The 15,034-nt window shown below is 43.0% G+C and overlaps 1 protein-coding gene across 1 annotated transcript in view; it reads right to left on the bottom strand.

Annotated features, from left to right (window-relative positions):
- Positions 1-15,034, bottom strand: part of PIEZO2 (piezo type mechanosensitive ion channel component 2) — a gene marked incomplete at its 3' end in the record, with an annotated part of 333,950 nt that overhangs the window by 24,545 nt on the left and 294,371 nt on the right. The window contains exons 35-39 of the mRNA XM_079783425.1: positions 12,699-12,865; positions 10,322-10,488; positions 4,152-4,319; positions 1,133-1,675; positions 517-775 (exon numbers count right to left, since the gene is read on the bottom strand). Of these exons, the coding sequence (XP_079639551.1) occupies positions 517-775; positions 1,133-1,675; positions 4,152-4,319; positions 10,322-10,488; positions 12,699-12,865 (1,304 nt within the window). The remainder of the gene's footprint in view (positions 1-516; positions 776-1,132; positions 1,676-4,151; positions 4,320-10,321; positions 10,489-12,698; positions 12,866-15,034) is intronic.

Below are 15,034 nucleotides of genomic sequence, written 5' to 3' on the forward strand. Positions count from 1 at the left end.
TTATTATATAACTTTGTGTTTTGATTTAGGGAAACTGGCCTAAGTTTAGAAATGGGATATGTTCTTGCTGCATTAAACTATATTAAAAGGGCGTACTGTATTATTTAATTTAGCATCCATTCATGGAACATTCCCAGGCTCAGGCAATATGCTTGGGTCTGCATAGCACTGTTGTTATCTCCGCGGTTAATATCACAGGACGGACAACCAGGCTTCAGGAGTCTGCCCCGCCACTCACTAGCTGGGTAACTTTGGGCCAATTATTCAACCTTATTAAGGTTGGTCCCTTATCTATTAAATAGGAATGATATTAGCACCTATTTTGTGTGAGGTGTGAAATGTAAAAAGATATACACAATTACCAGCACGAGGTAACTGTTAGGTATGTTCATTTATCTGCCTAAGAATATACATCTACTGATTGTTCTGTGTGGAACTATCTGGGAGTCGGGGCAGGCCCACCTAGCGCAAATGCCCCACGTAGCTTGGAGGAGGTTGTGCCCAAGGGTAGCCTACCTCTGTGTAGACAATGGCCATCATCCAGAACCGTCTGCTGGGCCTCGGGACAGACAGCATGGCCCAGAGGAAGATCAGAATGGGGAGCACGAGGGTGATTACGGAGGCAGAGACCATGTGGTTCAGGATGATCACAAAGTAGCACACCATTTCTGAGCGGGCCACCAGAGTGTTGTACATGGCGTAGAACAACAGCAAGAACCGCGGCTGGTCCACATAGAATTTCTCCGACTCTTCCAGCTCATCATCGTGGAACATCCTGTGAGCATAAGCATGACAATACTTTTGTCTTCATTTCTCCAAATGACTCATTGCCATGTTGCAAGATCCTTCCTGTCCTTTCCTTCCCTCTGCCCCCGGATTTCCTGTGGCAACCCCCCCCCCCCAATGTTATATTACAGAAAGACACCTGAGCAGTGTCTACTGGCAGCTCTTGCTAGTTCTACCATTAGTGACAGACGTGCCGAGTCTGTGTTGTATGTGCCGCCTGAGGAGTAATGAGAACTGTGTCTGTTTGCTGTCAACACGCAGGTGGGTGTTTGTACATGGAGTTGCCTCTATGCACAGCCCCAGCGCCTGGCTCCCAGACGCCTCCCCGCAGCCCACGGGCTCTTACTTGTTCAGCAGCAGCTCGCTGGCCGTCAGCTCGTGCGTTAGGGACGGTAGGATGCTGGACCCCAGCCTGTCCTCGGAGCGGCTGTCGTCGGGGCTGACGGCCATGCGGCTCGGCCCCGCGGAGTCCTCCTGCGAGCCGAAGGACAGGCGCTCAAAGCTGACCGCCTTGCTGTAGGACGGCGGGACCTCCATGTCTCCGTCCTCCGTGAAGGACCGCGGCAGCTCAGTGTCCGGGGTGAGGCCGGCCTCCTCGGACTCCTCGGAGTCCTGGGCCTCCTCTGCCTCTTCTTCCGCCTCCTCCTCCTCTTCTTCCTCCTTCTCTTCCTCCTCCTCCTCCTCCTCGGACCCCTCAGGCCCATCTGGCCCCACGTCCACCTCGGCCTCACTGCCCTCATCATCGTCGCTGTCCTGGACCCCCACGTCCTCGTCCTGCTGGGCCTCCACGTCCTGGCTGGCCTCCACCTCGTCCTGCTCGGCCTCCACCTCCTCGATGGTTTCGGTGGTCCCCTGGCGCGAATACAGCATGGTGCACTGCGTGGGCTCGCTGTCGGGAGAGAGGGACGGGCACAGACCCCGGGCTTAGCACCCAGCTCCTCAGCATCCTCTCAAACTCTCCAGATACCTCCTTAGTGCTCCCCAAAAGACCATCAAGGCAGATGGGAAGTCAGACGCCACGTTTCCCTTCCCTGCATCCCATCTGCTTTGTTCCTTCGGGACAGTCGCACTGGCCTGCAGACTGCAAACCGCACCCTCTCAAATGCAGGCGCTGGCAGTGCACACACCCAGTTGAAAACCAGAGCAAGTCACATGGCTTCCACGATGCTAAAGCCACCTGTGCACGGAGGTTTTAAAAATGACCTCAGGATTCACAGCCGTGGGTTCCAGGGTTTACCTCCAAATCGAGACACAGCACAGCATACCTCCCCTTCTCTGCCCTTTAAAGCGGGCTGCATAGGCAAGTGAGAAGCGTGGCGGGTTTGGGTCTGTGGGCGCTGACCAAGATAAACTCTACTGTCAGTCCTTGCCACGGGCCCACCCAGATCCAGAAGAGGATGACAGGAATAATAAAATATTGTCTAAACAACTGCATGCTTTATTTTTAAAAAATGGCCCACTTCTTTCATAATTGTTCCTTCTCTCTGTTTCTCACCCTTTGCCTTTTTCTTATTAGTGATTATCACATTTGACTGAATTTTCACCATTTCCAGCTCCCAACCACCTCCCGATAACCTCTTTGTCTACACATGGACACACCCACCATCTCCTCCCAGGGTGATCTCTCCTTGGCGCTGCCTGCTCCACCCTCAAGGGTCAGTCCTGCTCTCTCTCCTCCCAATGATTCCCACTGATTTTCTCTGCCGGCTCCCCTTGTAGTGTTCACTTCCGATCAGCTCTCCACCCTTATCTCACTCTCTCTTTTTGGCATCCTGTTCATTTCTTTTGCACCCTCCTCTCCTCCTTTTCGTGTTCTATCTTCTAACTTTCCCTGGCAGGCCCATGCAGAAAAAGTTGGAAATGAAAATAGAGCTGGCCCACCAGTGAAATTCATGGCATGCGTTCTAATATTATTTACCTCAGACACATCCGTGGAATCTGTGGATATAAAACTATAACTTGTTAGATTCTGAAACATGCACTATTATCTATCTGAATGGCATATGTGGGGAACTAGGGTCCATAAACACTGAGATTCTCAAATGCATAGATTATACCCATTTTTCTTGTCATCGACACCAGAGTAGACACGTTAATGAATAAGTGAATGAATGGAGAAAGTTGGCTGAGTCCTGAGGCTGAAGAACCAGATTTGTATGAGTTCTTGGGACCTTCTCAGGTGTTCAGTATTCCCAGGGCTTTGGCCCTAAGCGTGCATGCACATCATGTAGAAGGCTCTTGGAATGTCATGCCAAACTGGAGTTTTGCTAAGACTTACCTCAATTAGCCTCCTAGGAAGGCCATGAAATTGACTGATCACCCCAGGGAATTTTCAGACCACTGGAGCCAGCTCCATTCCCGTTCTGACTTCCAGTTACACTATATATCCAATGACAGGAATGCTCTCTATGGTTTTTGATTTGGTCTGTCCCCAAAGGGATTCAACAGATCCTGGTACCTTCAGGAAGCAGCAAAGTGGAACAGCATAGCATGTGTCTGTCAGAGGACCTCTCATGGCAAAGCATTGCACCAGTGCCCGGCCTGGCATGCTGCAGCACTGTATTAGGATACACAGCTGCCAGCAAAAAGAGGTTAACGGCCCTCTGATTTGCCAAAATTGAAATTCGTTTTGGTTTGGGTTATTTTGGTATCAGGATAAGCACAACATAGCTGATGCTCCTGTGTCCTGCTGACCATTCAAAGGCAACTCAAAAAAGAGCTTTTGGGTTTCATTTCATTTCTAAAAGATTCTTATTTTATGATAGGATTTAATGAGGAACTTAAGCCCAAAGTCATCTTTTATAAAGCAAAACAAGTCACAGTCTACAAATGTGAACTATTCTATCTATTGCATCATACTATTCTTTTAAAAAAATCAATGGTAAAATCTATTCTGACTTTTATGTCAGTTATGCATATAAAATGTGGGCAGATTTATTCTGTATAAAAAAGACCATATGTGGCAAATTTTCATAATTTTTCCTACTGCATGTATCTTTTGATGAAATCATGAGAAAAATCTCATTTCCCCCTGTGAGGTCTGCCTACATGAGCTCTCAACCAAGGGGAGAAACATGCTTATTTTCTTCGAAAGTGTAAAATACTTACAAAGTGGAGGACAATGTTTATCATAAGCGTTTTTTAAGAAACTCCTAACAGACAAAAACTAAAGAGCGGTTAGTTTCCTAGAATGCTGTCCTGGGAATAACCAGGTATGTCCCAGAAAGGTGGTGGTTATGCTTTGGTTATTCATGCAAATTCTTAAAAGAAAAAGAAAACATCCACCACACAAACTTATATTTGCAATGAGACGGGGGGAGGGGGAGATATAAAATCACAGAACAAAGCATGCACAAGTTAAGCACCTTGATGCTAAACTGCCACTGTCAGCTGATGAGGAGGACATATCCAAGCTGAGCATTTTACGGAGCCTAGGTCGAGCACGCTCACTTGTTTTAGGAACAGTTTCGGGTCCATCTAAATCATCAAGGGTAGACTGCCTCGAGAACAGCATGGTTGCTTCAGTGTAGCAGCTAGCAGCGCAAACAGTTACAGAGACACAGTGTTAAAACCCCCGTGGAAAATCAGGTCACACATGGATCAACTGACCAACACACTGCCATGCAGCAGACCACACACGACACCAACACCATGGCAATGACGACCACCACAGCAGGGCTCAAGGGCAGGGAGGGACCTGTTTGGCAGGACAATAAAACACAATAGTACTGGCTTTAACAAAATAGGTTGGCTAAAATATATTGGTAAATATGAAGTGTCACTCTCTGGCTGGGACGTGGAAACAGAATAATTATAAGTCCCGACACGCCTCTCACAGAGAAATCATAGCATTATAACTTTGCAACTGAGGTGTTTTTTTGTTTGTTTTGTTGTTGTTATTTTTAATTGAGACATGTGCTTTATTTGGAGCTCCTTGAGTTCCTTGAGAGCATTTTGTAACCAAATTGCTTAAGCAGAAATATCTGCTCACGTAAAATTTACATAAAAGATTTCAATTTTTTTTTAAAAAAACACAGTCTCCAAATGAGAGAGGGAAGCTCAGGGATGATGCAACAAGCTGAATATTCCACCCCATTTTCTGAGTGATATTCAGTGAAGCCAAACTAGATGCCTTGCATGTAGAAGAGATGCTGGTTTGATATGCAACTGGATATAAACCAACATTTAAAAAAAAAAGAAATAAAATGGTACAAAGAAAACAACAGAGGAAGTCTAGCAATGGCAGGGTCATTTTGTCTGTTAACTTTTCGTTTTGCCTCATGAATGTTTCCTTCTGGATGATTTTTAGGTCTTGATGGATATCATTAGGGTGAGAACCCATTGGCTACAATCCTCACCTCCTGTTCCCCAGTGAAGCAACAACTGGGGAGGGAATGATGGCAGATTCAGGACTGAGATGCTACTGAGTGATGCTACTGAAGAAGAAGCAAATAGAGTTATGACATAGACACGATTTCAGTTCAGACATATAGCTTAACCCCAAAGAGCCTATGGGGTGGTTACTGGAATACGGGTCTTCCAATTTGAATGCTAACAACTTGGCTGAACCGGGAGGACAGGCCTTTGTGGTACAGGATGGCTGATTCCCCAGCTGACACTGTTAAGCTGAACATCTATCTTTATCAGGTGACTTCACGAGGAGGCCTACTATATGCCCAACCTGCACAGCCGATGCCCTCAGTCCGTGGTTGTGAGGCAGAAATGGACTCCATTCAGGATGTAACCACCTCCGGGGGCTGCGGAGGAATTTGAGTCACTCACTCATGGAACCAGTCAAAGGGCTTTTCAGGTTCCAGGTGCTCTAGCATAACCCCACGAGGGCTCTTGTGGAGCATCCTGCTACGCATGTCACAGCTACATGGCCAGGAGAGGGCCAAGACAGTGAGAGAGGCGAGCCTGTTAGCAATCCAATGGTCTCTATTAAGGACACAGAGACGGGCTTTTTAAAAGAAGGCCATCATTCCTTTAGATGTCACCAGGTCCTGAACAGAACGAGGAGATAACAACAAGGGAAACCAGAAACATATGGGCAAACACAGGGAGGACTGGACTTGAGTCTCCACATGGACATTAACAGGCTGTTCAGTGTTAGATGAGTCAGTTCCCCTCTTTGGGGTCCCAATTTCATCATTGATGAGAAGAAGGACCTGGACCTTTGCTTTTCTGTATTTCCCTTCATATTTGTAGAGGTGCAACCCCATGGCCTTTTTGGAGTCTGCAGGCAGAAGGACATGGAGCACCCTCTCCTGCAGCACTGCTCAGATTTTCTGCATGGGAACCACTGTTCTAATCCCTACTTACCTTGCTGATTCCTGCACTGAGTTCTGTTGTCCCACCAGCCCACCTTCAGACCCCATGCAATCGGGTTATTTGGAGTGTGACTGATTTGTGGCCCAACCCAGGTCTGTTTTAAATGTAAAAGGGAAAGGGAGGAGCTTTATAAAAACAGGCCCAGAAAACAAGCCTAAATGGATGGCTGTCACCTTGCAAGGTCACACAGCAACCTCTAGGGGACATTCCTCAAATGATAATTAGTCCCTTCTCATCCAGGAATGATCCTTGGGATGTCACTAATGTTTTTCGCAGGAATTTAAACCAATGTATTTTCTGGGAAGGCAGATGGTACCTGATTTTATACAACAACCATCGTTAAAATAATTGCTATTTTACATCTGGATTTGATGGAAATCAGAACTATTTTAATGAAGTCAAAGGGAATACAAATTCGTTTGGTAGGTTCCCACTCCAACCTCCTCTACTGTAAGCCCAGAACTACAGATGGGTGACATGGATGCTGGAGCAGAAGCTGTGGTAGGTGGGAGGGCTCCACCCAGGCTGGGGCTTCTGCAAAGGGGCCGGGGCCACACTGAGCATGTGAGTTCCTACTTAGGGAGGACACTAGACCCTGCCCATCACACAGGTATTGAGAGCCAGCTTTTACCCTCAGAATGCCTTCTAGGGAAGAGTACTGCCCTCCCAACAATCAGCATGGCGTACTACAGACTCTAGCATAGACAAATGACTGGAGATTTGAAGGTTTCTTAAAGCAAAGAAACTAGGAATGCAGCTCAGCCATTAATAAGAGGGCAAATATGTAAATTCCATTTCCTAACAACAGACATAATAGCATAATGGACACTATTGTGTCTCCCCTTTCTTTAGGTTGGAGAAAAAAAGTAAAAATTAATTTTAGAGGTACTGGTTTTTACTAGTAAATTTGTTGATTGGTTGGCCATTTTAAAATTTGTTAAAAAGCAACTCATGGCTTTAAGTATCTTCTACCACAAAATTTTTGATTATGGATATAGTTTTATATTTGTAATTTTAACAAATATGGGTTAGATTTAAGGGCAGTTATTTGATTGTATTTGAAATAGTTCTTTTTTCTTTTTCTATTTTTATAATTTTAGTTAATTTTTTAATTGAATATATTGTGCAATTAAAAGTTACTAACGTAGAAATTATGTATGTTTATATTATGGAGAATTTATTTTCAGTTCACTTTACAATGTTCTCTTTGCTCTTTTTGATTAGTATGATTCAGAATTTGGTTCTGGAGCAATTATTCTCCAGCCATGTTCATGTATAATATTCAGGAGGCTTCTAAAACCCTTGTAACTTTCTGAAAAAAAATTGTATTTCTGTGCAAAAAAATTGTTACAAGAACACATTTAACAAGGTTGGTAGCTTCCAGATAGGACAGTCTTTATGGGCTGCAAAAGGAAATATAAACCACAATGACTTTTGTCTCAATGGCGTCTGTCAAAAGAGAATGAAGCGTCCTTTCACAAATGCTGATTGTGGCACGCTTTCAGGAAGACACACAAGGAGGCACTGTCAGCACTCGCCATGCAAGGAGAATACTATTTTCACTTTGCAACACATGTCACCCATGGTTTCAGAAATTAATTATTGAGAAATGTGTGTATGCGTGGGTAGAAATAGAATGAAAAATTAAGTTTTATTACCATGCACAATGTTATGATAATAAATTATTTTATTCTAGGAACTAAAAGCATTTTAAACAGCATCTCAATTAGCAAATAAATGTTTTGACCTTGAAATGCTTGAGCGTTTCTGCCCTAAGTGTTTTTATCTGTTCACAAAAATATATAATGGCTGAAATATATCTATTCCTTTGGAACTTATAATAGGTATTCCTCAAAAGATTGTAAAAGAATCAATACCTATTTTGGGAGGACCGGAGAGGTTATATCCATGAAGAATTTTTTGGTACAAAAATCAAATTTAAATCAATATATGTATGAGTAATATATTTTTTAAATAAAAATGAGGTTTGAACATGTATACTATTTTTTTTCTCCTCACCCAAGGATATGTTTTTATTGATTTTAGAGAGAGAAAGAGGGAGAGAGAGAGAGAATGAGAGGAAGACACACATAGACAGAGAAACATTGATCTGAGAAAGAAACATCTATCGGTTGCCTCCTGGGCATGTCCTGACCAGGCTCAAATTTGCAACCTTTTGGTGTGCTAACTGAGCTTTCTGGTCAGAGCAACATATGTACTATTTTAAAACTTGAGGGTTTTGTTGTTTTTCTTTTTAATATCTTTCCATACCAAATTACTTTGGATCTACAGCAAATAGATGATTAGAATAAAGAATAGGCACAAGTGGAGAAGTTAAAATACAGCAATTCAGCAACAGCTAAAAACAGCATTTCAAAATAAATATTTTTTACTGACTTCTCCCCATTGAGGTTGCAATTTCAACTTCTAGTTACCTATTTCAGGTTTGGTATCTCGGTATTGATAAAATAGCCTTAGTTCCTTCCCCTCTTTCATCTTGTAACAAATTTAGTATTTGTGAAGGACAAACAGTCCAGTAGAGCTTGGTGCCTTGCTCAGCATCTGAAGTGTGACTGGGAGGAACCCAGAAGCTTCTAAACCAGCTGTGGGAATACAGCCTATTTCTGATGTCCTTATACAGCAGGAATTTTAACCCAGAATTCCACAAATGATCCTGTAGGTGAGTCTTTCTTCCCAGGCTCTAACCAGTTTAGAGACAACTTAATCTTTATGTGTCTATCCCAGAATCAAGCCTAGGGCCTGGCATGGAATAGGTGCTTTTTAAGATATTTAATAAAAACAATAAACATGCGAATGTTCTCAGTGATATATTTGAAGATGGACACAAGGTGTAATTCATTCAGTCTAGCTCAGTGGTCGCAAACTCATTAGTCAACAGAGCCAAATATCAACAGTACCATGATTGAAATTTCTTTTGAGAGCCAAATTTTTTAAACTTAAACTTCTTCTAACGCCATTTCTTCAAAATAGACTTGCCCAGGCCGTGGTATTTTGTGGAAGAGCCACACTCAAGGGGCCAAAGAGCCGCATGTGGCTCGCGAGCCGCAGTTGCCGACCACTGGTCTAGCTAATTACCTTAGGCATGTCATTTTCCTCCTAGGACAGGACTTGCGCTTTAAAGCGAAAGCTGGATCTGTACAATTGACAGCAGCTATCTAGAACACTGTGGTGCAAAGAATTCATAGGCTTTTCTGGGATAGGCAGTAAGAAAGACAGGTCAGTTTTCAAAGTCAGCCTGGAGTGTGGAAGAGGCAGTGAGAGGCAGCATACTGTATGGTGGTTGTGAGGATGGGCTCTGAGCTGAACTAGATGGTTTTGGATCCTGAGTCTGCTTATACATACTTTTGAGCTGTGTGACTTTGGGTAAGTTACTTAACCTCTCTTGTCTTCTGCAATATGGGGATGATAATATTATGCATCTCATAACATTATGAGGTAACCTATACATAGACTTGGTGCTGGCCCATGACCAATGCATGTTATGTGACAATGCGTGTGATCACAGAACTCAGGGAACATGGGAGCTGACAGAATCACTACTTGGACTTTTATTATGAATCATGAAGTGACAATTCTGAAAGAAAAATATCAAAGATAACAACAGACGGTAGAAGATTCTAGTATAGAAGATACTTTGTGGAGCGGCGTTTTAAAATAGAGATAAAGCCCTAACCAGTTTGGCTCAGTGGATAGAGTGTCGGCCTGCAGACTGAAAGGTCCCAGGTTCGATTCCTGTCAAGGGCATGTACATTGGTTGCAGGCACATTCCCAGTGGGAGGTATGCAGGAGGCAGCTGATCGATGTTTCTAACTCTCTCCCTTCCTCTCTGTAAAAAATCAATAAAATACATTAAAAAAAAACAAAAATTAAAATAGAGTTAAAGATGCAGCCCCCGACACAAATAAGTCATTTTGTCATTGGGAAGGTTCATTCTTACTTGCCTCCAGCTTGGAAACCACTATCCTGTGCCTATGAATCAGACAGGTATCTCTACTAGTTTTTTGTTGATACCTGATTTTATCTGGCTCAGTCTAGGGGAGGACATTGGAGATATCCTGAGGAGGGTGGGGATCCATGTTAAGTTCTGATTAACTTTCATCTCATACATTCATTTCTCACATTGATGAAGTCCACCTCTTGTACCTTTGTCAAAACCAAACCCATTGCTTAGAACATGAAATACCTGGAGATACTGTCATGTGAATCTAAGCTATCCATCCTGCGGGCTGTCTGTGCACCTGACGCGGCACCAGGACGTTCGTCGATTGTGTCCAGCCCAGACTCTCTGGAAAGGTTCATGATGTGGTTCTGATAGTACATGTGGATGCTTTCCCGAGTGGGGACGTTGCCCTGCAGCGAAGGAGACATTGCCACAGTTCTTACTTGCCTCTGCAGCCACCAGGCATTTATCAACACTGATAATTCTCAGCTATCAAGAACACCTGGAGTAGATGAACACAAAGCTAGTGAAGTTGGGGACTGATGTCAACTCATGAATGGTACCCAATATTACCGGATAATGCTATACAAGAAACCCCTCTTGTTTATGGATGAAGATGGTCAAAAGGTATAAACTTCCAGTTGAAAAATAAGTAAGTCCTGGGGATGTAATGTACAGCAGGGTCTCTATAGTTAATAATATTGTATAATGTACGGGAGTCCCTCCTCATGCACAAGGGATGCATTTCAAGACCCCCAGTGCGTGCCTGAAACCATGGATAGTACTGAGCCCTGCCTATACTATGTTTTTTCCTGTACATACACACCTGTGATAAAGTTTAATTTATAAATTAGGCACACCAAAGAAATGAATAGCAATAACTAACAATAAATTAAAACAATTATAATAGTATACTGTAATAAGAGGTGAAGATGGTCTCTTTTACTATCTCTCAGCAAACTAAGACAGAGTTTTTCTCTTCACAATTTCACCAATAGAAGATTCTTTCTCACCATAGGTCCTAGCAACTTTAGTATATTATTTTTCACTTTCCTTATTAAATCAATAACTTTCACCTTTTCGCTCAAAGAAGCACTTTATGGCTTCTCTTTGGCATACCTTCATTTCCAGCATCACAATTCTTGCCCTTTGGGCCATTTTTAAGTAAAATAAGGGTTACTTGGATGTAAGCACTGTGATACCACCACAGTGGATCTCATAAGCCAGCTGGCTACTGAGTGACTAACAGGCGGGAGTGTACACAGCGGGGAGATGCTGGACAAAGGGATGGTTCACATCCTGGGCGGGATGGAGAAGGATGGCATGAGATTTCATCACAGTACTCAGCACAGCATGCAACTTAAAACTTATGGGGGTTAATTTCTGGAATTTCCATTCAATAACTTTTGGATTGTGGTTGACCAAGGATAACCCACAAAAAGTGAAACCATGAATAAGGGGGGACTACTGTATTTGAAATTTGCTAAAAAAAAGTAGATGTTAAAAATGTACAGGGAAAAAATTGTAACTATGTGTGGTAATGAAAGTTACATAGACTTATTGTGGTGATCATTTCATAATATATATAAATATTGAATCATTATGTTGTATACCTGAAACTAATATAATATTGTATGTCAGTTATTTTTTTTAAATTGTCTTAAAAAGGAATCCCTTCTTATATGTAAGTCTGTAGCTATGTATAAATATGTATGTAATAGTAACTTATCCAGAAATGAACTATTATTTTAAAACTAGAGGCCTGGTGCACGAAAATTCGTGCACTTGGGGGAAGCAGTCCCTCAGTCCGGACTGCACCCTCTTGCAGTCTGGGACCCCTTGGGGGTTGTCTGACTGATGGCTTAGGCCCACTCACCAGGGGATCGGGCCTAAGCTGGCATTCAGACATCCCTCTGGCAGCCCGGGAGCCCTTGGGGGATGTCCGACTAATGGCTTAGGCCCGCTCCCCCTGGGGAGCGGGCCTAAGCCATTAGTCGGACATCCTTAGTGCTGCTGTGGAGGCGGGAGAGGCTCCCACCACCGCCGCTGTGCTGGCCAGCCTTGAGTCAGCTTCTGGCTGAGCAGCGCTCCCCCTGTGGAACCCACTGAACACCAGGGCGCAGCTCCTGTGTTGAGCATCTGCCCCCTGGTGGTCAGTGTGCATCATGGCAACCAGTTGTTCCCAGTCTTTCCGCTGTTAGGGTCAATTTGCATATTACCCTTTTATTATATAGGATATGAAATATATAAATCTTATATGATTATATTTTGTTGTTCTGCATATATCCTAATTTTTCCTATGAGAAGTTTCAGATCAAAATTCTCAGACTAAACAACATAATTCTTTATGAGACACAGTAGAGTCTGTGCACCTACAAACTCAGATGAAGCGAGGACATAGGACGAATCAATTGGCCACTATCCCAGGACTGTGTGTGTGTGTGTCTGATTTTAATTCTGAGCATGGAACAGATTTAAATATACAGGAAAATAAAGGGGTTCTGTAGAGACAGTCTGGAAAGAAAGGATTTTGTCTTTTCCTACTTGGAGTTCTGGATATTGACTTTCACAATCTATATAATGTGAAAAGAAGCAAAGAGAATTATTCCAAGAGTGTTACCTTTTTAATTTCTCTGGTCAGCATGCATCTTTCAATTCTCAAAACTGTAGATATGTCAATATGCTCCCTTGAAATGGAGTTAAGCCAAGTTGTGAAACTATCCACGGTTGCCAGAAAGAGCACCCAGGTAAATTTCAGAATATTAAATATCCTCTTGATGATATTATCTAGGAGGAAGAAAAAGAAACGCAATTTCAAAGGAACAAATGCCATCGCCCATTTTGCCGTGGGAACACGGTGGTGTTTTACCAAATGCAGACCTGTCTGAGCCTCCCTGCCTCATGTGGAGTGGGCACGGACTGGGCGTGGCGGGGTGTGGGGACCACGGCAGCACAGGAAGCCACCACCGTGCAAGCCCAGCGAGGACGGAACTGTTAACCTTTGGTCAAAACAGCTGCCAGAACAGATTCCTACACTTTGGGTTAAAAGTAGAGACTGCCTTCCGAGATAGTTATGTTACTGACACAGGGATACACACAGTATGTATTTACCCAGGTAACTGGGTCCTGAAATTCTTTTTCTATAAGTTTCTTCTTTTCTTAAGTAATAACAGTTGTTGGAAACAATTCTGTTGATTCAGTAAGAATGTGATACTTTCTACTGCAGTTGCATTCAGTTAAATCATTTAAAACGATTCTGTAGAGCTCAGTACGCATGCTAAGAGTATATATGTACACCACTGAAATATCACTATTCTTAATTCTACTGAGCCGTGCTAACCACAAAATATTGCACATGGGATCAACCCCCCTGAAACCAACAGAAGCTGTGAAATTCCTGATGGAATTGGGTTCTCTTCCTTATCTGTGCTGTGACTGGGGGTGCCTGGGAGAGCTGCCCAGTGGGATAAGCTCGGCTCCAGATTGCCACTGTGTCCCCAATGTGTCTCCATGCAGCACGCGCCTCGCCAGCCCTCAGAGAAGCCAGCATGAACTTCCTGATCGTGATCAGGTTTGAGGAGATTCCATAGCTGTGACCTAACTTTATTTTAGGTCTGAATCAAAATAAAAGAGGAACGATCCCATATTAACCATCTTGCTAGTTTGTTCCTGTAAGCCAATAAGTTCTCAGCTAGTATACAAGGCATCCTTGAAGACATGCTACCAAATTTTGATCAATGTGTGCCTTTCTTTTCACTTGGCATTTAAAAATTTTAGTTTTTAACGATTTCAAAACCTTGATTACCATAAAGCAAATACTTAGTGAACATAACAATGAGTTAAGAATTGTCTTACTGTTTATTGAAAACAAACACCACCAAGAAAAATCCAACTTGTATCTCACTCTTCACACACCAAATAAATAAATAAATAAATAAAACCAGATTTAAGTGTCATAGTAAAACCTTAATGAATTTATAATTAATGATTATAGCCTAGCCCAGTGATTGGCAAACTCATTATTCAACAGAGTGGCAAACCGTGGCTCGTGAGCCGCAGTTTGCCGACCACTGGCCTAGCCTTTATGATCTTGTGCAGGGGCCAACCAACTTTTTTTCTGAACAAGGCCCAAGAGTAAATATTTTTGGCTTTCCAGGTCATACTGTCTGTATTGCAATGAATCACTCTGCTGTTGTCCTGTGTAAGCAGCTATAGACAATGAGTGAATTGTCTATGAATGGGAATGACTAGGTTTCCAATGAAACTTTATGTACAGATACTGAAATTTTAGTTTTATAATTTTCATATATCATGAAATACTCTCCTTTTTAATATTTTTTTCAACCATTAAAAATATAAAAATCATCCTTAGCTAACAAGCCTTATAAACACAGGTGGCAGGTATAGTTTCCTGACCTGGAATCTAGTATAATCAGATATGACACTGTGTGACTCAAATCCTCTCCCTGTACTTTATTTCCCACACCACAGTGTGAATCAAAGTTTAACTTTGTAATGGTAAAAAATAAAAATTATTTGTGAATTGAGTGGCCTAGGAGGAAGGCAGATTTTCTCCCAAGTAAACATTTGCTCTTTTCAAAAGGAAAAACATCACAAGCAGCTTAGCTTTATGTGGGATGGCCCCCTGACAGAGTGGAGATGGGCAAGAGAGACAGAGAAGAGTTAAACAGTTCTACCTGCTGGAATACCAAGAACCTTGGAGTGGCCAGCTGGTCGCTAAAAAGAAAACTGGGAAAGGAGATGGGGGATGACTAAATGAGAAGGGCCTGGAGGGAAGGGGCCCGAGCCACAGGTGGCTGTGAAGCCAGGCCCCAGAGACACCAGCTGGTGAGAGATCTGCCCAGATGGGAACAGTGATCATTGACATCCCCTTTGAAGTAGTGTCCTGCTATGCATGCTGTCACTGCCTCCCACTGTCCCCCCAAACCTTGGCAA

The sequence above is a fragment of the Cnephaeus nilssonii genome (assembly GCF_951640355.1).
Source record: "Cnephaeus nilssonii genome assembly, chromosome: 11".
Classification (NCBI taxonomy): Eukaryota; Metazoa; Chordata; class Mammalia; order Chiroptera; family Vespertilionidae; genus Cnephaeus; species Cnephaeus nilssonii.